Source organism: Geotrypetes seraphini, chromosome 4, assembly GCF_902459505.1.
Source record: "Geotrypetes seraphini chromosome 4, aGeoSer1.1, whole genome shotgun sequence".
Taxonomy (NCBI): domain Eukaryota; kingdom Metazoa; phylum Chordata; class Amphibia; order Gymnophiona; family Dermophiidae; genus Geotrypetes; species Geotrypetes seraphini.
The window spans coordinates 239,679,660-239,703,965 of NC_047087.1; the positions used below are offsets into that span (position 1 = coordinate 239,679,660).

Here is a 24,306-nt window from a genome sequence, read left to right on the forward strand (position 1 = left end):
TGTAGTTGCATGGTATAGCATTTAAGTACGATTTATATGTAGAATAGTGCCTAAATGCAGTTACATGTGTTCTACAAATTAGTACCAATTAATGCCACTTAGGGGCTATTGTTGGTAATTAAAGCCAATTAGCATCTAATTTAAGAGTTAAGTTAGACTTGCAACTGGCCCTGTTCTATAATCACGTGTCCAAATTTGGCTGCTAGTTGGAAATTTGGGAGTGCAGCTTTATTGGATCAAGGGTAGTGATTCTTAAACTTTTTTGAGTCACAGACCCCTTTATAAATCTGATGAAAGCTATGGACCCCCTTCACCAGTAATATTCACTTAAACACAACTTTGCATGCAATGAATATAATATGCTTTATTTACTGATATTTGATTGTCTTATATTTATATGACACAAAGTATTATTAAACTTTAAAGTAAACAGTCTTAAAAAACCAGTCTTTTTATGCAAAAAGTAATGGCCACTCATTATAATTATGAAATACAATTTTCTTGTGAAAATTAAAACAGATCTACTACTGCAATCCTGTTTTCTACTACCATTACTACTACATCTACTCTCTCATCTGTGATAAAAATCAACAGTAATGGGCTGTATAGTGAATATAATTGTTAATTTCATCTGATCCTCACAGACCCCCTGAAACCCATATATGGACCCATATGGATCCACAGACCCCCAGGTTAAGAACCCCTGGTCTAGGGGATTATGACTAGTTTACATGAGTTCCCATAAAACCTAAGTGCTGTATAAGGGCATAAGCCTCATTTAACAGCCCCTCTTGGACTTGTTGGAAGACATTAGGGTTCAATGTATGCATCGCATCCCAGCTATATAGTAAAATCTTCCTTACTGTTGCTATGTCACCGATGGATCAAAAACTGGCTGGCAAACAGGAAACAGAGGGTTGGAGTAAAGGGTCATTACTCAGACTGGCAATGGGTCACGAGCGGAGTTCCGCAGGGCTCGGTGCTGGGACCGCTCCTGTTCAATATATTCATTAATGACCTGGAGGCGGGAACAAATTGTGAGGTCATTAAATTTGCGGATGACACCAAACTATACAGCAGGGTTAAAACCACGGAAGACTGCGAAGATCTCCAAAAGGATCTAACGACACTGGAGGAGTGGGCCAAAAAGTGGCAAATGAGCTTCAACATAGGGAAATGCAAGGTCATGCATGTAGGGAAAAAGAACCCGATGTTCACTTACAAAATGGGGGGATCACTACTAGGGGTAAGTAACCTTGAAAGAGACCTGGGAGTAATGGTAGACACAACATTGAAGGCGTCGGCACAGTGCGCCACAGCCTCAAGGAAAGCAAACAAAATGTTGGGTATCATTAAAAAGGGTATCACGACCAGGATGAAAGAAGTCATCCTGCCACTGTATCGTGCAATGGTGCGCCCGCATCTGGAATACTGTGTCCAGTGCTGATCGCCGTACCTCAAGAAGGACATGGCAGTGCTTGAGGGAGTCCAGAGAAGAGCAACTAAGCTGATAAAGGGTATGGAAAATCTCTCATATACTGACAGATTGAAACAGCTAGGGCTGTTCTCCCTGGAGAAGCGGAGACTTAGAGGAGACATAATAGAAACCTTCAAGATCCTGAAGGGCATAGAAAAAGTAGACAGGACAGATTTTCAAATTATGGGGAACCACAAGTACAAGGGGGCACTCGGAGAAATTGAAAGGGGACAGGTTTAGAACAAACACTAGGAAGTTCTTTTTCACCCAGAGGGTGGTGGATACATGGAACGCGCTTCCAGAAGCTGTGGTAAGCAGGAGCATGTTACAGGGCTTCAAAGAAGGTTTGGACAGGTTCCTAGAGGACAAAGGGATTGAGGGGTATAGATAGGAATAGAGGTAGGTTATAGAAATAGTCAGGGACCACTGCTCAGGCAATGGCCCTGATGGGCTGCCGCGGGAGCGGACCGCTGGGTGAGATGGACCTCTGGTCTGCCTCAGCGGAGGCAACTTCTTATGTTCTTATGAATAACCATTTACTGAAAATCATGAAGGATACTGCAAATTAATGATGCTGCACAGACACAAATAGAATTATTTTTATTAGCAGAGTGATAGCACTACACTTCTCCCTCAATATTCATGGGGGTTAGGGGCAGAGCTGGCCCGCTAATGTTGAAAATTCACGAATAACTTTTTGACTGGCTCTGACTCACCCCCACCTCCCCGGACCTTACCTGGTGGTCTAGCGGGCTTTTGGGGCAGGAGCAATCTTCCTATGTCCTGCCCTGGGCAGATCACTGAGGCAAAATGGCTGCGGGGAGTTCCCGTCGTAGTCTCGATAGACTACTGGAACTCCCTGCAGCCATTTTGTCTCAGTGATCTGCATAGGGCAGGAATGAAGGAAGATCGCTCCTGCCCCGAAAGCCCACTAGACCACCAAGTAAGGTCCGGGGAAGTCTGGAATGCAGCGTTTCCTGTATTAAAAAAATTTGCAAATTACCGAATCCGCGGATACTGAAACCGCAGATTCGGAGGGAGAAGTGTAGTGCCACTGGACTAACTATCGTATATACTTGAATATAAACAGTTTTTGGGCCATAAAAATGGCCCAAAAATGGGGGTCTTTGTTTATATTTGAATCAGCACTGACCCGCTCACCTCCCAAACCTGTTGCAGGCCTCTGTCAGGCATACCATGAGACCTGGTGGTCCAGCAGTGGGCCGGGATAGGAGGAATCCCTTTTGTCTCATGTCCCGGCCAACTCTAATAACTTTTACCTCCCTCCTCCTCCCCGGTGTATCTTTTAAAATCCCTGGTGGTCCAGCGGTGGGCCGGGGCAGCAGAGAACCCTTCTGCCTCCGAGTCCTGACCCAGCTGATTCTAAGAATTTTTACCTTCCTCCTGCTTCCCTCATGTACCTTTAGAATCCCTGGTGGTCCAGCGGTGAACTGCAGCAGGAGCGACCTTCCTTCTCTCCTGCCTATGCAGAATCGCTAGCTGATTGGCTTCTGCAAGTTCTCACGGGACAGGGGGTCATGAGTAGGAACACAATGGCAGTGATCAGTCTGTTTGATGGTGACTGAGATGTTCTTGCACTTCCATATCTGGTCTAGTGCTAATCGACGCTTGATCTCTGCTGTCGAACTGGCACTGTGATCAATGAGGGACCCAGGGAACATGAAGCTGTCAAAAGTAAGGTCTTAAAAAACAGATGGGTAAGCAGTTTACTAGCACCAGAAGAATGAAAGATGAATAAGCAGACACATTGGTAGTCAGTTAAAATCCTATAATGCAGAAGGTCACATAAAAGGTGCCCAACACAGCCATGTTTTGCTCAGCAGGGCTGCTTCAGGGGCAGAATAATTACTTCAAGGTGTACTTCCAACACATTTCACAAAGGAGAGATCTGAGGTATAATATCACAAGTGTCCTTAAAAAGAGCAAATTTATCACATGCAGGGGATGTCAAGTGTTACACACTTGGCTCAAAGGAACTAGCTTTCATCCCCTTTCCCGACTTCCTTGCATCCCAAAACTGACCTTTTCAAGTAGGCAGATTATAGGTACCTGCAGTGTCCAATACAATATTTACACTCCCGGCAGTGGATGCCTAATTTTTAAAAGGGTTTTTGCCTATTTAAAACACTTAAATGCTCCCTTTAAAAGAATAAAGTTCAAGAAACCAGCTGCAGCTGACATTCTTTTTATTGGATGAATATAATGCCTCTTTGATTAACTCTGAAGAATGAAGTTGCTTCCTCAGAAGAGAAATAAGTATTATGTTGGAAATTTCATATGTACCAACTGGTTTGACTCCATGTGTCAGAGAAATGTTTTCTACACATTTTCTTGAAGAACTTTCATAATTGCTTCTTTGTAAGTTTCACAAGTTTCTGAGGCCCCAATTTTCAAAACTTACTTTGCCTTTAACGATCGGCATTAAACCCGTTCTAACTGGTTTAGCATCGAAGTATTTCAGCCCCCTGATGCATATAATAGCTCTGCTCAGTCTTTTCTGTGCTTCATAGTGTCCTCTGATAATAATATGTAAATGTAATACAATGAGGTCATTAATATTAAAATGAGCACAATGCTAAGACATTGCCTAGTGATGCACAAAATGAAGCGCTGACCTTTAATGCTCCAAAATTATCGGCAGGTCCGGAGGTGATGTGTGTTACGTGTGTCTCATGTACATTTGTTAAAAGCATATGCCAGCAGGTTTAAAAGGGCTGCCAATTGCATGAGAAATGGAAGTTGAAAAAAAAATATGGGGGCAGCATATATGTCCCGCAGAAGCAGTGTAGAAAAAAGCATTTGCATGGTTTGCTGGTAATTCTTTGCCCCTCCCCTCCAACTATGACATCAACGGACGCTTATAACATACACCCATGATGCACTACAGTAAGACACACCTATGATTCATGCTCATGCGTGCCTATGACATAGCATTTCCTAGAGCATGTGCACATTTATGCCTCTTTCTGTGGACTATTCTGAATGTCAGTCGCTTTCTACAATGACTGATCACACAGAATTTCTGTGGACCTCCACAGAGCTCATTTGCATGTAAAGTTTTTGCAGCATTGCTCATCTTTTCAAATTGAAAAAAATTATCCACACTCTAACAACCCACAGGATTTTAACGGTAAGTTTAGAACATCGAGGCCTGAGAAAGTCATAGTTTGGACAGATAGTGACAGTAGTACCTCCTGATCGAATAGCATTCTTTTGCCATCCTTTCAGCACATAGCAAGCTTATACAAATACCAGTAACGTTCCGAGTGTGCAGAGTGACATTTACAGTACATCAGGAAGGTGGCTGTAGACAGAATCCAGGAGGTTTTGGCTTGCATCCTTGTATGTCATGTAGGCAATCTCAAAGAGCCTGTTTAGTTTGTCTTTGGCATGTAGAACCTCAATTGTACAGATCTCATCTGGGATTAGAACATGAAGCATGCCATCAAATATGAGCTTTGAGTCACAGTGGTTCAACCACACCTAACCCATTCTGCTGAAAGCCGAGGAACCACTATTGAAGCATGGAGCAAGAAATATAGATTTCCTCTTAAGAAAGACGTTTGAAATTGGTGTGATATGAGCTCTTTTGCAAAAGATCCAGGACAAATATCAACAAGGAGAGGGGTCCTTTTATTCAAATTTATATAAATAACTCCAGAATACAAGTCTATGATTTACTTCTCTACAGAAACATTAAATGTTTAAGAGACATATTTTGTACTTGGATCCAAATTTTATATATTGGCATTGATCAGCACAGCACTTAGTGCGATTCTACAAAAGGTTCCCGCTCTATATAGAAATCGCACTTAGCGGACGTACGCAGCATAACATTTAGGCCAAGGAAAATTAGTTGTGCATGGATCAGGCATATTCTTTAACAGTGCATCTAATTTTTAGGAATGCCCATGTTCCTCCCCTGTCCACGTTCCCTTTTGAGATCATGCACTAGAAATGATGTGCACCACTTTATAGAATGCACCTACCAATTTGTGTGCATAACATCTAACTAGTGCCAATTACTAGGTGTTAATTGCCAATTATCAGCATTGATTGGTCTTGTTAAACAATTATATTGCACGCAAATCAGCTTGCAGCTTGAGCTCATTCCACTGGATGCATCACTGATGCCTTTAACTTGAGACAAATGAGCAGCCGTCCAGAGCAGAAGCGTATTATCAAAGACGTGTTCCAGTACAAGTGAAAACCCTTAAATATCTGAAACACAGAGTGTTACTCTGAAGCGGTAGTCCCTGCAGCGTTTGGCTGTACATCAACATAGCTTTCAACACCAGAAGTTACGATAATGAAAGGCAAGGCAGGGGCAATTAGTTTCATGGGGTAAAGTCTGCTGGCAATAACATTTTTTGTGTGCAGAAAAATGAATTTCAAAAGATTTTAAATCACTGAGGAGCCTATTTACTTAGCCATCAGTTGTTTAAGATGAGAAATACCTGTTAGCATGAGCTGCATGAGTCATACCGAATAGGGTATGGAATGATCAAGGACTGTGCTTTATTCTTAATGTGTAGGTTGTTACAGAGGATCTCTAATCAGAAAGTGAAGGGCGTAAATTGAAGAACTAGGGCCAGAACTGTATATACAGTTTATACCTGTATGATTGGGGTGGGGTGGGGAGGGCTTTGACAGGAACTACAATACTTAGGGATGATTTAGAAAGGCTGGAGTGAGCTTGGACAGCAACTCCAGTACATGAAACCTAATGACAGTGCCTGGCAGACTTCTTCGACAGAAATATCAAAGAAAAAAAAAATAGACTGTTGGCCAGACTGGTTGGACCACACGGGTCTTTATCTTCTGTCATTTACTATGCGTTAGCTATTGATATAGTACATAACACAGAACAGTTAATGCCACCTCAAAAAGGTGTAATTGCATCACATTTTCTGCAGTGCAATTAATATGCAGTAAGGGCAATTTCTGTGAATTTTAACTACTGTACATGACAAAATGTTCACTACACCCCAGCAGTTAATGCAGACATTTTGCAGTTATCACATATTCATTTTGGCAATTACTACACAGGTGTGCCGCTGAATAAACTAAGCCCTAAATTTTTTTTAATCAATATTAGTCCCACCCTTCTGTAAGCAAGATCCACTAGAGATCCATTATGCTTGAATACCTGAGCATGTAAACCGCTCTGAGCTCCCCTGGGAGAGTGGTATAGAAAACTGAATAAATAAAATATTGAAATAACTTTTACAAGTCTCTGAAATTATTTCTAAGCACCACAGGCACTAAAGACATCTGATGGCAATCTGAAACTTAGGGCTCCTTTTACTAAGCTGCGGTAGCGTTTTTAGCATGCGCTGCAGATTAGTACGCACTAACCCCCGCGCTGTGCGGAAAAACTAATACCAGCTCAATGGAAGCATTAGTGTCTAGTATGCGCGACATTGCAGCGCACACCAAGCACGTGCTAAAACCACAAGTATAGTTTAGTAAAAGAGCCCTTAAAGTATCCAGAACTATTATGGATAATAAAGACCTCAATTTTGGTCTATACATGACACCAAAAGATGTCCTATTCCCTCCATTAACATTCCCCCCCAGTGCCTCCTCCTTATGTGATGTCATGCAGTTGTATTGTTTAATGCCATTCCACCTCTCTTATTTTTCCCTATTCTGTCCTTCCTGACTACCTATATTTTAGCCCAATATAATTATATTAGTGTCTTTCACTATAGGCTCTAGCTCTAGAGCTTTATTTCCTATACTATGTAATGTAATGTAATGTAATTTATTTCTTATATACCGCTACATCCGTTAGGTTCTAAGCGGTTTACAGAAAATATACATTAAGATTAGAAATAAAAAAGGTACTTGAAAAATTCCCTTACTGTCCCGAAGGCTCACAATCTAACTAAAGTACCTGGATGGTAATAGAGAAGTGAAAAGTAGAGTTAGAAGAAAAATAAAAATAAAATAAACATTTTAACAAGACAGCATTGATCTAAATACTTTGGAAGGTAGAAGAGAGGAGAGAAAGGAATAGAAGCAGAAGGGGGAGTCGTTGAACAGTAGAATTCTGGAGAAATATAAATGATAGAAATAGAACAAAACAAAGACAAAAGGCAAAACAATAGATAAGATTAAAGATAAATCATAAGCTGGAAAGAAAAATAAAATAAAACTTTGTCTTCAATCCACGGTTTCAGCGTCAGTGATGAAGTGGAGCAAGTAAGTTTAGGAGGAGCGATTGACGTTTCCAGAAAGGACTTCTTCAGGGAAGAGACTTGGCAGACAGTCCCAGGATGCCTATGTCTCCTCCCCTGCGATGTTCTACCATCCATGCATTCCCTCCCAGACACACTGCCCGTGCCCCAGCCGCTCCAAGGAGGCTGCCCCAGATGAGGCCCACGGTTAATGCAGGATTCTCTCCTCTGCGGGAAAGCCGCCCGGAGCCGACAGTCGATCTTCTTAGCGGATTGCATGGGGGGAAGAGTTCACACTCTTGGTAGGATCGGGTCTGTGTGCTCTCGGTGGTTGTGGCTGGTCTCGTTGCTGCTTAGGTGTAAAAGCAGTTGATCTCCACTGCTGCTGATATTTAAAAGCAGGCAGATTGATCTCTCCAACAAAATTGTATGGTGAAGAGCATACACGTCTGGTTGGATTGGGACAAAAGCTCTCGATAGTGGCGGCTGGTCTTGGTGCTGCTTAGGTATAAAAGTAGTTGAACTCCTACTTCTGATAATATTTAAAAGCAAGCATATTGATTTTTCCAACGGAATGCTGGGGGAAGAGCTTACTTGTCTGGCTGGATCAGGGCAAAGGGCTCTCGGTAGTGGTGGCTGATTCTGTTGCTGCCTAGGTGTAAAAAACAGTTGATCTTCCTAGTGGACTGCAGGGGGAGGTGGAGCTCACACTCTTGGTTGGATCGGGTCTGTGTGCTCTTGGTAGTTGCGGCTTGACTGCTTTACGCGCTTCTCTATGTGAGACAGCAGTCCGTTTTGAATCTTTGTACCCATCGCATGAGGTTTTTCCAACCATTCCTGTGTGTTCCCTGAGGCAGGATCGAAACGTGCACGTCGGAACCCGCAAGCTGCAAGTTAAGTTTGCTCAGTTCTTTGACTAAAAGCCTAGTAAACAGTGTGCTGAACGCCAGTGGTTTTTTCATAATACAAAAAGCATATATGAAATGATATAACGTTCTGTTTACTTTCCGTGCGATGACTGGGCTGTGAGATGGTTTTTTTCTGGGGTTAGCCCCAGTTTTCCCCTCCTTGATTCTGAGCAAGTTTTTGTGAACTGTGTTATATCATCCATATAACTCTTTGAATAGGTCCAGAGTGATTTTTTCATTTCAACACATGCACTTTATCACTCTTGTTACATTGGTTATAACTTGTCCCCTTTTCTATATTTAGGCTTTGAAAACTAGGCAAAGTACTTGAATTCAATCCACTTAATTATAGGCAGCCATTGCAGCTTAAACAGAATCATTGTAATATGGTCACAGTGTTTTGAATTAGTTGTAGGTGCGATAGATTTGCTATGCTGGATTTTTCACAACTATATATACATGCCAAACCAATTAAGGCTCCAAATGAAAAGGATACTTTTTTGAATTTCTGAAACAACAGGGAGAAGTACAATTACCAATAGAAACCCAGATTCAAAAACGCAAAACTACCCCCAATCTACCTTGGCCACATCCCCTTTTCAATTTCACGCACTGCAACCGACACACACTTGTTATAGAATCATGCTTTCTGAGTTGTGCATGTAACTTATAATTAGTTCCAATCAGTGTCAATTACTATATGTTAATTGCCAATTATCAGCACTAATTGGGCCCATTCACCAATTAAGCCAACTTTAGGTGCCAGAATTGGGGGGTAAGTGCTTAATGCATTTTAGTGAAAGAGTCCCTGACTCTATTAAGGTACTATATGCAAAATTGTAACCTCATTAAAGTTGCCGGTATTTAAAGAAAACTTTTTATAAAGACATGAAAGACTGTATGGAAATTTAGCATTAAAAAAACCCCTGATTATTATTTCTCATAAGACTATAGACAGCATTCATAAAACAGGCTTATTTATAAAAGCTCACATATCCCTTCTCTATCTGCAAGGCTCAGTCTGTGCTTGTTTTTTTTAAATGTGAGTTTGTATTTAGTAACAGGTGTTCACACATGATACACAGCAGCACAAGACTAAAAGATGCATCATCTGCACAGACTTCACAAGAAACCACATTGAACTGGAAAGAGGTTAACCAAATCAAATATCAGATTCCAATGAAAGGAGATCAGAATAACATCTGACTTTGCTTGTCACATACTACTGATGTGTGTGGCCCAGCCAGTTTCAGATATTATCAGGGTACCATATGAAGTGTCTATGCATTAAAAAACTTGCTCATTATCACTTTATGCACTAGGCCTGCTTTATAAGAAGCTAGTTTAACCTTTGCTTTGAGCTGGTGTTAAATATTAACATGCCCATTTGGTAATAGGGAGACCATAACTTCAGGACCCCTTGGATCTGGACATGAATCTATCTCTGACTGCAGTCCTCCATTCCCACAGAAGGATACATCCTATGGCTAGAAGATGAGGTAGATAGCAAGATGCTTACAGTGCGAAAGAAAATCACTTGCCCTACAAATCTCCTCAGGGGACACCATCTGGGCCTCTGCCCAAGACACAGCTTGAGCCCTAGTAGAATAGGCCTTCAGCGCCTGAGGAACTTGCCTATTCCTGTTGATGTAAGTGGATTCAATAGCCACCTTAATCCACCTCGAAATGGAGGCCTTCAAAGACTGCTTGACCTTTTCAAGGGCCACAAAAAAGTACAAAAAGGTGTTCAAAGATGAAATTCTTTTGTCTCCTTCAGGTACTAGAGAAGAGGCCTCTAAACACTGAGTTTGTGAAGTCTCCAATCTGGGGCCACTGCACCCTCCTCCATAAAGGAGGGCAAGCAAATCTGATTCATATGGAAAGGAAAAAATCACATTTGGCAGAAAGGAGGGGGACCATCCACAAGGACACACAAGCCTATGAAAAGGACAGATATAAAGAGACTGGCAATACCCCATTTTAAAGCGTGAGATCCTTAATAGAGGCTTAAATGGAGCCTCAGATAGGCCTCTAAGCACCAGATCGAGATCCCACAATGGAAAGAAAGGCTGAAGTGTAGAGCACACAAGTGCCACCCCTTTATGCAAGACTAGAGAGATGCCATTCACCTACTCCCTTAAACTAGAGAACACCACCTGAACCTTCAGTGACTTCAAGACCAAACCCTGGTCCAGGTCATGCTGCAAGACTCCCAAAATACCAGGACCTGAGCCAGAGACAAAACTCACTCCCCACCTGAAGTCCAGGCAGCCCCAATGTTCCCTGGGTGAATTGGGAAATCCCTCACTTGTAACTAAGTCTGTGCTGCTTTGTACAGAGCTCTGAAAGCTGCATAGGGCAGCAAGCATAAACTCTATCTCTAACATAGAAAAGAATTAACAGGCTTAAGAAAAAAAAGGAACCTGGGGTTGCAGGGTAGCCCAAGATGCCAGAATGGTTCCAGGAGACTCCAGAGGTGCCAGGCAAGGCGGGGATGGGGACCCACACCCTCTAGGCAAGGTCCCATGGGACTTAGCATAAAGCTGCAGCTAATAGTACTATTAAGTGCAAACTGTAGGCTGCGGAGTAAAGCTTTGCGCTCGACATGGCATAGAACAAATCTGTAAGCTTAGAATTATAATTAAGCGATTTATCAAATTTTAAATAAAACTTGAACTTAACTTGAATAGCTCTTAGGCTCACCCATGATGCACTATCGTACCAGTAAAGCAGGGAGCTAGGCTAGGCTAGGCTAGGTGCATTATTGAATAAAACAGTGTGATTGGTATTAGAGCACTCGTAGAAATAAAACAAAAATAAAGGCGATACCTTTTTATTGCACTAATATAAACCATTTATGACAGTACAAAAAATGTGATTACCACCTTATTTTCTTATTTCTTTATTATATTATATTTTGAAATAAAAGGGGTTAAACAACAAAGTAATATAAAGGAAAAACTTGCACAAACAATTGTTTTGTTTTTTTTCTAAGTCTTTATTCATTTTTAAAACTTTCAATAAGTATAACATAAGATACAATCATTATTCCTTTTTTTTAAATTCAGCTCTTTCCCTCAATTTTCATTAATTACTTTTCATATTATTTAATAGATCAATTTTAAAACTTTTTTTTAAAATTTATATAGAACTTTTTAAAAGACGCTGCTGCTTTTAAACCTGAGGTTGCGGCCTCAAAGAACTTCTTATGAACAAAATCCAGCATGCAGTCTTGGCCTTCCTTTAATGCTCGTACGATGCCGCCTTCACTGGGATGGGAGGTACTGTTGGCAACCTGCGCCACCAGGGAATTCACTTTCGTTGGAACAAAGAGCTGGTTAAATTCAGCATCCATCGGATAGAGCCTTGCCATAGCCTTGGCCATCCGAAAGGCCCCACAAGGACCTCCCAATGGTCCGTGAGCATTTTTATAATGTCTTGATAAGAGGGAAAACAGGTGGTTTTGTGCTGCTTATACATGAGAACTAAACTCAGAAAAAACAAAAATTTTCCTGGCTAGCCCAAAGGAAAAAATCACCACAACAGCAATACAAATAAACGGCCATGACCACCCATTATTAAAAACTATAAGAATATTAGGAGTCATTCTAGATACCAAATTAACTATGACCGATCACATAAACTCGGTGACAAAAAAATGCTTCTCCACTCTTTGGAAACTGAAAACCATAAAAAAATATTTCGACCCTCTATCCTTCAGATTACTGGTACAGTCGCTGATTCTATCCACCCTGGACTATTGTAACATTATCTACTTGGGGATACCTAAAAAAAACCATAATAAAACTGCGAATAATTCAAAACACGGCCGTCCGCTTAATATTTGGACTAAAGAAAAGTGATCACGTTAGTCCTTTCTACAAACGGCTGCACTAGTTACCAATCGAAGAAAGAATTCTATTCAAGTTCTCCTGCTTTTGCTATAAATTAATCTGGGGAATGGCCCCCAATTACCTTCTACCTCACTTCGAATTCTATTCCCCCATTAGATCTACCAGAAACCACAACCTGTTTGCATACCCGAAAATCGCTGGCTGCAGATATTGAATCTTCCTGGACAGAACTTTCAAGTTTCAAGCTGGTAGACAGCAATCATGGCTAGGCTATCTCATCGATACCGCTACAGCATCTTCTGGAAAGAACTAAAGACCACTTTGTTTAAGAAATTCTTGTCCTAGCCAGATACTCTCCCGCGAACATAACTTCCACACCTTATCCTGAATTTCTTCCTCACACTAAGTATCCACATTCCCTGTCTGCTAAAATTTCCTCTTCATAATTGCATCCTGATATTCGCTGGTGTCTGACTATTTTCAATTGTAAGATGTAAAATAGTTAATTTCTTATAATTCAACCTATGTATAATTTTCCTTTCAACCACCTTGTATTCATCTACTGTAATTCGCTGATTGTACAGCTCTTCTTCTTTGTGAATCGCCTAGAAGTCGCAAGATTGTGGCGTTATAGAAAAATAAAGTTATTATTATTATTATTATATAGCAGAGGACTGTGGAGTCTCTATCTTTAATTCCTGGAAGGATTCCGGGATCACTTCCAAAAGCACTGAAGGCTCAAACAGCATGCCTACAGTTGGGTCCTCTCCGAGATCAGTGACCTCCACCAGATCTGTATCCAGCCACCCTAGAGATGACGCAGCATCTCCTGCTACAGAGGACTCTGGGAGAGTATAGGCATTGAAATAGAGCCTTCAGATTGGATCTTCCCATCTTGTACATGGCACTGTTGCTGAGGAATTGTACTCTTCGGGGGGGGGAGGGGGGGAAGCATGGCCATGATCCCCAAGGACATCCAACGGCCCCTGCAGACACTCACAAGCTCCTTTCTGTGGTTTTGTGCACCACAGCTGCACTTCACCAGGGACACACTTGTGCTGCTCCCTGGCTCCAACCTGGACTTTTTTCCTGACTCTCGCACCATCTGGGCACTAACACCCCCTGGGGGACTAGAGAAGGCTAAGCCTGTGGCTCCCACCTACCTAATCTTCATGCACTGCATGGCACTTGGAATATGGACAATCCTCAGATGGCCATCCATCGCAAATCTGGCATGAATCCAAGGTATTGTGGCCTGAAGAGTCCATCACACCTATTTTAAAGCAAAATCCAGATGTTGAGAGGAAGATAAGAGGCTTTTATTTTCAAAATGGGAAATCCAAGAAAACCACTGCGGCAACAATTTTAGCACCTAAAACGGCCTGAGAGTGCTACACTGGGATCCAAAAACTAACAATTTGGGGATTTTAGAGATGGGGAAACATGGCTCTAACCCCATAACCCCCCCCCAAAAAACAATTTTAAACCTCCCTCCCTAATTTTTTTTTTTAGGCTGTGAGCCTTTTACTCACTGTGCCTTGCTGTTGAAGCTGCAAACAGCTTAAATGGAGAACTTCTGCCTCAACAAGCCTTGAATCCAAACTGCTTATGTCTTTGGACTGTATCTCAGACCCAAGAACTGGCCAGAGACCTCAACCACCATCGGACCTCATGCACACAAAAGGGAAGGAAAGCAGTCAACCCCGATCCTGGAAAAACCACTATGGAGCCACTCAGCCTGTACTCAAGCCCACTGTAGAAAAACTTGGGGCAAGCCTTGCTCCCAAAGAATCGGTCCCTGAGCACCCAGACTTTTAGTGCAAGCTGTCCAAGTGGGTGCAAGTGCAAAGCAGCCTGCCCCTTGGAATCAGACCCTCAAACTCAGAGCTGCCCCAAGATTGGGAGCCTCTGCAGCAAGTTTCTATTATCTTAGGTGTTTATATACCGCCTCTCAAGGTTATCTAAGCGGTTTTACAATCAGGTACTCAAGCATTTTCCCTATCTGTCCCAGTGGGCTCACAATCTGTCTAATGTACCTGGGGCTATGGACGACTGAGTGACTTGCCCAGGGTCACAAGGAGCAGTACGGGGTTTGAACCCACAACCTCAGGGTGCTGAGGCTGTAGCTCCAACCACCGCGCTACACACATCTCCAAACAATAAGCAAAAATTAATTGAAAAATAAACACGAGCAGAAAAGAAAGAATCCTACCAGCTCACTTGCAGAGACACAACTGAGGAACAGGAGAGCCCAAAGGGATGAGAGGCGGAGCAAAAGAATGCTAATGAGGCTCTGTACAAGAATTCTCACGAGAAGGGATGCACTACCCACAGGTTCAGGAATAAAGTGCCTGTTGCACTAGAAAGTAGGAATTGGATGCTTGGCGTGCTAACTTCACAGCCTTGCTTCTAAATGATCAGTTTAAGAATTTAAGTTGGCCATTACAGTTCGTCTATATAAATGCTGAAAATAATTTCTGCTTTATTTATTATATTTTGACAAATGCTGGAGAGCCCTATTTATGCAATTTCATTTAAATGAAGTTCCCATAGCCTTTACCAATCTTATTAGTTCACATTCTATTTTGTGTTTACTTCGTGAGCCTGAAGTGTAATAATGGGTTCCTTGACCTTTTGCATAGATGAGAAACTCTATTTTACCTTGAAATCTACCATAACTTTTCTTAAAGTGCTGTCAAGTTTACCAGATAACACTGTGATATAAGTAAACTCGAAGTTGCAATCCATGACTTGTGTCCCCATTGTGCCAATACCTTCTTTCTTGTAGAGGTATTTCCCAGTGCTTTGGTGGAAGACGATAAGGGTGAAATAAAGTAAGCCTTGTTTTCTCAATCTGGTGACCTTCCATAGACACTTCTGATTGACAGTTCCTCTTGATATTAATTATTGTAGGAAACAACTTGCACACAGGGAACCTTCCCTCTTAATCTTGTTCTGAAAATCAGAAAGACAGAGGCATTAAAATAAAACTGAATTCAACTGCTTTTTATAAGAAAGGATGAAAAATTGACAACTAGTCACCATGATGCCTGAAAAACTTGCACAGCAACCTTCTTGGGAAATTCTTATATTAGTTCAATAAAAAGCTATTTCACAGACTGTAGAGAACTCAAGAGCAGCAAATTTGAGAACACAAGGCAGCAAATTAACCAAGAGAGATTTAAGGCCTGGTTACTGTCCCAAATGAGACAGAAAAAAAACTGGAGAGGGGCCTAAGTCCCTGACTGGCCCAAGCACCTAACGCCCCTCCCATAGGAAGGGCCTTAGGCATCTGGAACAACCGGAGTACAAGGCCTCCTTCCTGCCGGTCAATCTACAGTTGGGTTTGGGGGTTCCCTGCCGCAGTCGCTCCCTGGTCAGAGACAGCCCTAAGCCAGCTGGAAGCTAAAGAAGCACTGCCTGGGCTTTGCAGTCCCCAGTTATGTTTCTAGCAGGATATATATTTCAAATCTGATATATTCTAATGACAAAATAGACATAAAATTATTTTTTCTACCTTTTGTTTCTACCTCTCCCCCTTCCATATGTAACTGACTTCTTTCTATGCCCTGCTCCCCTTTCCATCCAGCCTGTGCCTCCTCTCTCCTTTTTACATAATTCATTACAGCTTCACTGCTTTCTTCATTTTTATCTCTCCTACACCAAATCTAGCATCTTTATCCCTCTCTCATTTCTCTGCTGACCCCTTTCCAGCATCAATCTCTCTCTACTTTCTCATTCCTCTGTCTCTCCTCTTTCCCTCATCTGATCTCTCCATTCCACTCTGACCCCCTTCCCCTCCTGTAATCTCCCTGCCAGCTGTTTTCTTCCTTTTTTCCTTCTCCTTTCCCTCCTCCCTCTATCCAACAGTAACTCTCTGCCCATCCCTTTCCCTCCTGCCCTCCTAGTAGCATCTCTCCTTCTACCTCCCTCCAGGTCCAGTAGCAGCTCTCCCTTTATCCAGCAGCTGCCCAGCCTCCAACAGTGGCTTCCTCTCCTTCCAGCACCTCTCAGTACTTGCCTGCAGCAGTGATTTACATAGGTAGCCTTGGGTTCGTTGCCGCCTCTGAGGAAAGAGGACGTTGCCGGAGTGAATCACTGCCCTGGCAAGTACAAGAGCTGCTGGGAGGGGAGACAGCCACTGTTGAAGGCTCCCTGTGATCTTGCTCACGCACGCCCTGCACATTAGGCCCCTACCCACCACCCTGCCGTCGAGTCTCCATGAGCGAGCGGCCTTCAGACAGGAAAGCTCAGGGCCAGCGCCGCACCACTCGCTGACCTGTGGATGCTGTCAACAACCTGGTGGCAGCCAGCGAACATGGCACGACCCCACAGCCGCATGGGCTCAACCCGCTGCACCTAGAGACACCCTCTCAACCGCTGGGTGCATTCACGCATCCCGCACGTGGGTGGACTCTCAGCCCAGACACTGCCGATAGCCCCAATCCATACGCTGGCCCTGCGCACGCTGACCATCTCCCTTCCACCTGTACCTTCCCCGCGGCCCTCTTTGGCGACTCGGCAGGGGCGGCGATCAAGATAGGCTGCCGATATTGGGGGTTTTCCTTTTCTGAGTCCCGCCTATTTTTTTTCTGCTTCCTGTTTCCGCATAGGCAAGACTCACAGAGGGAAGGCCCCGATGTCGGCAGCCTGTCTTGATCGCCGGAGGCTGGGTGGAACAGCAGTCTTCCGCCAACACCACCGCAGTCGGCAGGAAATTTAACCTCGTCGATCTCGCCGGTGCAGCGTGGATCGGCAGGATTTTTCTGCGGACCAGCACCGGTCCGGCGGTTGAAGAACACTGCTTTAGAGAACTGACGGCAGTCATTCAGTAAGTGGCGCGGGGCCTGGCAGGAGCACAGAAAGCTTACTCCTGACGATACACACGGGATCACCAGGCTATAAGGGGGATTTTAAAAGGTACGACGGGGCGGGGGTGTTTTAAAAAGGTACTTGGGGGGGATTTAAAAAGATACTAGAGAGGATTTAAAAAGGTTCGGCTCCTCTGTGAAATTTAAGATCCCATTGTGGCCCATGAGTCAGAAAGTTTGCCCACCCCTGGGCTAGGATGACTAACTTGTCATGCTTTATGAAGAAATGCAACAATGAGTAGGTCTTCATTCAGCAGGTATCTTCTGCTGGAATAAACTGGCCAGTATAATCCAGCACACTATGGAGGCCTTGGATGCAGTCACCCTTTTTTGCAGCCCCTGAACTTGAGAAACGTTTGAAAGGAATTACTGTAGTCACTTTCAAATAGCTTAACATCCCCCTCTGCACACCCAGCTTATAGACCTTGTGCAAAGAATCAGAACCATCGCCCTGCTTGGAAGGCTGGCAGAATCACCACCTGATTAAGATGATAATAAGAAATCAACTTGGGTACAACTGAAACTGAGGGCTCTGAGTAAGACTGGTAAGGGGCCCCACAGAATAAAGTCTGCAACTTGGGAGACCCACCTCACTAAACAAATTGCCTCTAGAAACACCATCTTCAGCGCCAGATCCTTCAGGGTAGTATGCTTAAAAGCTTCAAAGGAGTGTTCTCCCAGGACACAGAGTACAAAATTAAGGTCACACTGGAAAAGAGCAGCACTCTCAAAGGAGGTGAACATGTCTGCGCCCACCCCCATGCTGGAGGAACCTTTATCATATCCAGGTGAGCTACCAAAGACAAGTCTTGGATTTTGCCATTTAGTCTCTCAAGGAGTAAAGGGCTGATCTACTATTGGTGATCTGTAACCTAATATAATCATCATCATCCATGGTATTGGATGATGGAAAGTGATCAGTGTAATGACAATGTTTAAAAAGAGTTATGGGTCAAGCCGATAAATTACAGACTGATATTTGTCGGATCTCTTTTTTTATTTTTATTTAGAAGACGCTTCGCAGGCTCATAATACCTTTCACTGGATACACACAAGGCCTATCACAAATTGTTGCTCTCGACCAATCGGAACAGGCGCTCTCTCCTTAGGAATTTGCAAGGACGGGTGCTACTCTCGGACAACCCCAACCCAGGAAAGTCAACGAAGTCGAAACCACCCCAAGGAAACAACGTTTACCAAATGCGGTGAGCGGCGAAGCAGACACTCAAACAACCCACACGCGACCCCTCACAAACCTAAACCCCCAGAGCGGCACCTACCCCCTCATTCTGAGGTGCCCCACCCTCGCATCCTACCGTCGAACTTTTCTCTCAGGTCGTCCGCGGCCGGTCACGCAGCCTTCCTTCTCTCACCGTTCGCCTCTGACGCAAAGCTTCTTCCCTCCGCTTCGTCCCGTCCCCTTCTGATGCAACTTCCTGTTTCCGGCAGGGCGGGACGGCCGAAGAAAAGAGACGTTGCGTCAGAGGTGGCTGGACGCCTGAGAAGGAACACTGCGGGGCTGGCCACGGGGCGGGCGACCTGAAAGAAAAGTTGGCAGGTAGGACGCGGGGGTGGGGCGCTTCGGAACGAGGGGCAGGTGCTGGACTTGGTTTCGGGGAAGAGAGAAGGAGACATGCTGACCGGGGATAGCGGGAGAGATGGTAGATCGCGGGGGAGGGAAGAGGAGTTTAAGACCGTTCAAATGCGTGTGTCACCCGCCTAATGCGCGTGATATGGTACCGCTGTGTATTTGAGTGGAGGAGTAGCCTAATGGTTAGAGCAGTCGTTAATTCCTTTGGCGTTCTTTGTGATATTTGGGCAAGTCAGTTTTTCCTCCATTGCCTCATAGACCAACTTAGGGACCGATGTAGAAACCTGTACTAACCTTTAGTGCATGACTTCCTGGCACAAAAGTAATACCAAAGTTTTGCTCCCCAATGCAGTAACCGCTATAGAAATAATAATGTTAACCAAATAATATGCAAATTGTCCCTGTGCAAAAAAATGTTATGTAATGTGCATTAACTTGGGTGAGAACGCAGGTCTATGCTAGTGACAGCTATAATTTTTGCACAGATTAGTACCCACAATGCTGGAACGCTAATTTTCACATAAAAATGTTGTCAGGTCCCTTCCCTTGTTTAAAAGCAGACTAAAACCCCACCTTTTTGATATAGTCTTCATCCTTAACCTTACTCCTCTGCTCTCCAACCCAGCCTGCTGATTATCCATTGCCCTTAACTGTATTCATGACATCCTGTTTTGTCTGTCTTAGCTGTTTAGATTGTAAGCTCTTTCGAGCAGGGACTGTTTTATTCTTCTTTGTGACTGTGCAGTACTGTGTGGGACTGGAAGCACTATATAAATAATTAATAATAGTATATGTGCAGAATGTTATTTCAGCATGCATGAGCAGATATATGTGTATACTTTTTGGCCCTGATTCTATAAAGTTCACCTAAAGTTAGGTTCTGATATTGGTGCCTAACTTATCCCCTTTTTCACAAAACCGTAAAAGCGTTTTTTAGAGCCGGCTGGCACACTGAATGCTCTGTGCTGCTCCTGACACTCATAGAGTTCCTATGAGCATCGGGAGCAGTGCAGAGCATTCAGTGTGCTGGCCTGCACTAAAAAACACTTCCACAGTTTTGTAAAAGAGAGTTAATTGATAAATAGGCTTAATCACTACCGATATTGGCACTCACAGTCAGCTTTAATTGGACTTAATTGAAAGGTGCTTAACTGGAAAACCTTGATTCTATAAAAAGTGGGTGCCTAGCCTAAAGCTAGGATGGGTGTGGTTAAGTGGGGCAGATCATGGGCGTGTTTTCGAGTTCAGCACCTCTTCGTGAATCAGTTGCTGCTAGGCTCTGATATTGGTGACTAACTTTAGGCATAGAAAACCCTGGCATAAATTGGGGATACCTAAATGTTAGGACGGTGAGCTTTGCCTAAGCATGCTTAGGCAACTGTAAACATGATTCTATAATGGGCGCTTAAGTTTTATAGAATCAGTGCTGATCTCAGTGCCTAACTTTGGGTGGACTTTATAGAATTGGGGCCTTTGTGTCAGCACACCTACCACATGCTCTACTATGAGTGTAAAGGACCACAGCTTTCTTTCTTTCTTTCTTTTTTTTTTTAAGGAAAGAGTTCCAAGGTACACTTTTCCTTCTGTATTTACTGTGATAGGGGATTAACAGGCCTGCGAATACAGAAAAACCGCAAATAACTTTTTCATATGTTATTCTCTGTTTTCTATTAAAAACCATTGTGAATATGGTGAAACCGCAAATAACCTGGCCTGTTCCTGAAGGAGAGGCAAAACAGGATGAAGAAAGTACTGGGAACCAGTGATTTTCTCTGCAAACGCTTGTAATTGGCAATTTCTCTATGCAAGCTGACATAATTGAGGGGGAGGAGCCAGCAAACTGGAAACCGCGAATAATCGAAACCGCGAATACGGAGGGAGAAGTGTAATCTTTTATTTTCCCTCAGATCTTGCTTTAAAAGCCCTTTGTTGTGTTTAGCCTTTTTGTGTTTGTGTACTTTTCTGTGGAGGAGAGGAATAGTAGCCTAATGGTTAGACAGTGGGCTTAGAACCGGAAGGCCCAGGTTCAAATGGATCCATGTGGCCTTGGGCAAATCATTTTATCTTCCATGCCTTGGGAGAAGGCAGTGGCAAGCCACTCCTGCATTTTGCCAATAAAACTATGAGGGGGGGGGGGGGGGTCACCTGTGGGCCAATGCTTAAAACTCTGTTTCTGTATGGGACAGTTCTGGGAAATATCACAAAAATAGCACAGCAAAATAACTTCCCAACACTAATAGCATGCAAATTATATGTGTACTGTTAGCATTGAGCAAGCATTGGGAAGTTAAGGGGGAGGAATAATCCTGGTGCATGCGCACAAGAGTTGTGAGGCAAGCTTAGCTCTTGTGCACATGTGCCAGACAAACCCAAAGGTGAAGTACACATTAGCATCTGTTTCCAACTTAAATATAAGTCTTCCAAGTAAAACAAGTTGGAAAGCTTATATTTAAAGGCATAGAAAAAAGGTACCAATGTGTGCTTTCAGTTTCAGGTTTGCGCTGATTTGCAGTCATCTCACTGCCATTGCTATAATTTAGGGCACAGGTGTCAAACTCAAAGCCCGCGGGTTGAATCCGGCCCGCCTGGTCGTTTTATGCGGCCTGCAATCCAATGCCCCCAGTGTTACCTTGTGGCCGGCTCCCTCCTCCTCACAACTGCAGTGTGCACGTAGCCGCGTGCAGCAGCTCCTTGCACGTCTCGTGCCTCATCCAGAAGCATTCCCTCTGATGTTGCGATGTCAGAGAGAAGGCTTCCGACTCAGACGCAGGACACACGAGGAGCCGTTGCACGCGGCTTCGTGCACACTGTGGCTGTGAGGAGGGAGCCGGCCACAAGATAACACTGGGGGCATCGGACCACAGGCTGCATAAAATGGCCAGGTTAGAGCCGGCCAGAAGGTAAGACACCCGCCGGAATGAGGCACGGTGTGGAGGGAGGGAGACAACAAAGGTAGGGGGAATGATTTTATTTTCAACTAGCTGATGCCCCGGCGTTGCACGGGTATTTAATTATAGCAATAACACTGTAAATGGATTCAAATAAAGATACTTTATAGTGGTGAATGAAATTATTTTTTTACAGCTTTATAAAAAGAACAATATTAAAATTATAAAGTGAAATATTTGACAAAATGAATACAATACAACTAACACAAAACTTGATTATAAACAACATTTTTAGTTTCACCTCCAGGAGCAAGAACATATGCATTCTTGGGTGAACCCACCCTTGAGCAAGCAACATAGAGTTGTCCATGGGAAAAATAGGGGGATCTTAAATCCACTCCACAGTATGTAATAGTCTGTCCTTGTGATTTGTTGATTGTGATAGAGAATGCAAGTCTCACTGGAATTTGCAATCTCTTAAACTGAAAAGGAAGATCTGTTGGAATAAGTGGTATCCGCGGGATAAATACGGTTTCACCTTGTCCCTTTCCGGTTAAGATAGTCGCTTCAATTACATTGGCCAGTAACCTCTTTACACAAAGCCTTGTGCCATTGCAAAGTTTTGGTGGGTCAAGGTTGCTAAGTAAAATAACTGGAGATCCCACAGCTTTTTACATTTTTTCCATTGACTTGAATGGGTGAAATCAGATTTTCTGTTTGTAGCTCCGCCCACGTGTGCAGGTGGGCCGCGAGACCCCCAGAACATATCACCCCAGGTAGTGAGGGATCTGCATACCAAGTTTCGTTCAAATCGGTCCCACAGCTTTTTACATTTTTTCCATTGACTTGAATGGGTGAAATCTGATTTTCTGTTTGTAGCTCCGCCCACGTGTGCAGGTGGGCCGCGAGACCCCCAAAACATATCACCCCAGGTAGTGAGGGATCTGCATACCAATTTTCGTTCAAATCGGTCCCACAGCTTTTTACATTTTTTCCATTGACTTGAATGGGTGAAATCTGATTTTCTGTTTGTAGCTCCGCCCACGTGTGCAGGTGGGCCGCGAGACCCCCAGAACATATCACCCCAGGTAGTGAGGGATCTGCATACCAAGTTTCGTTCAAATCGGTCAAGCCGTTTTTGCGTGATCGCGGCACATACACACACACATACATACACACATACCTCCGATTTTATGTATATAGATTTAGTGTTTGAATTATGTCAATTTTGAGAATTTTAATCTGCTGTCAATATTTTGAACTGCTCAGGAAGAAATACATTTGTTTCTTTTTCTTTGGGAGTGTATACTACATACAAAGTCTTGAATCTTAGGGTTTCCTTTGTATATATTAGTACTTTTTGTTTTTGGTCCCGTGTTTGCATAGGGGTTTTCTGTGTTCTGGTAAGAATGAATGTTGAGAAGCATACAGTGTGCTGTGTGTAATTTTATTTTGTGGTTAACCATTATGTTTTAATAAGATTATATTGTGTGTGTGTGTGTGTATATTTGAAAAATGAATGGAATAAATGGTGTTATAATTAGTACTATTATGGGGGTGGGGCCTGGAGCAGAGATTGGGTGGGGTCTGGCCTGCGCCTTAGCCTCAGTTTTGGATTTCGGCCCCTTAATGTGATTGAGTTTGATACCCCTGATTTAGGGGTTTGCAAAAGCTTCCTTCTATTTCTAAAATAAAAATCAGCAGATTTTTAAAGACAGAATCATGAGAAATCCTCTCTTCAAGCACCCTAATGCTTGCTCCATGCTGATATTAGGTGTTCAGCAGTAAGCTATGTTACCTCTTAAGATGAGCACATGAGCAATTGCTCATACATTCTAGGAGTGTTGTTCACAGATTTTACATGGTCACTCACAAAAATTCTTGCAAATCTGGAAAATTGTTAGTTTTTATAACTTGTTGCTCAGCATTCTTCTCTAGTCTGGCATTAATTGCCTCCAGTGCCAATGCTAGATTTTGTCTGTGGTGTATTTTTCAAAATATTCAATATAAACAAATTTTTACATTTTTAATCTTCAGAATATGCCAACCACCAGCCTGATAGTTTATAGGCTTGGTCACTCATTCGGCGTGTTTGTCTTCATCAGACCTAGTTTTATACTTTTTAGTGCTCTATGCTCATCATGTGTAAACTCTGTGTTGCTTCTAAATACATAAATACTTTATATAACTTTAAAAAAAGGAAGAAAAACTTTATACTTAGCTTCAGCAGTGCATTAGCTCTGCATGAGCATTTTTGGTAATTCTCAGTTGGGATGCTGCGGAGTGAATTTGAAGTGGAGACTCGTTCTTGAAAAAGTCTTCGGGTGAAACATGTATAATCCTTGCTAGATTAATAAGTGATATTAAAGTGTATTTGATTGTAATCGTTACACTTGTTGACAGTTTTAAAATGAATAAAGAATTAAAAAAAAAAAAAAAAGAAGAAACATGTTGAGCCGACAGGTCCTCACCCAACATTTAAGGAGAATTATCAAAAATGCTCATGCAGAGCTA

General features: G+C 43.0%; 1 protein-coding gene across 3 annotated transcripts in view; it reads left to right on the plus strand.

Moving 5' to 3' along the window:
- The first annotated feature begins 18,409 nt into the window (after nucleotides 1-18,409).
- HERC4 (HECT and RLD domain containing E3 ubiquitin protein ligase 4) overlaps nucleotides 18,410-24,306 on the plus strand; it is a 230,565-nt gene continuing 224,668 nt past the window's right edge. For 2 of the 3 annotated variants that reach the window (XR_004539287.1, XM_033942822.1), the window contains exon 1: nucleotides 18,735-18,871. Coding sequence is in view for 1 of the 3 variants with exons in the window: in XM_033942823.1 (XP_033798714.1) it covers nucleotides 18,514-18,518 (5 nt within the window). In the remaining 2 variants the exon portion in view is untranslated. Of the gene's footprint in view, nucleotides 18,519-18,734; nucleotides 18,872-24,306 lie in introns of those variants that run through there. The other variant, XM_033942823.1, reaches the window with a different exon arrangement.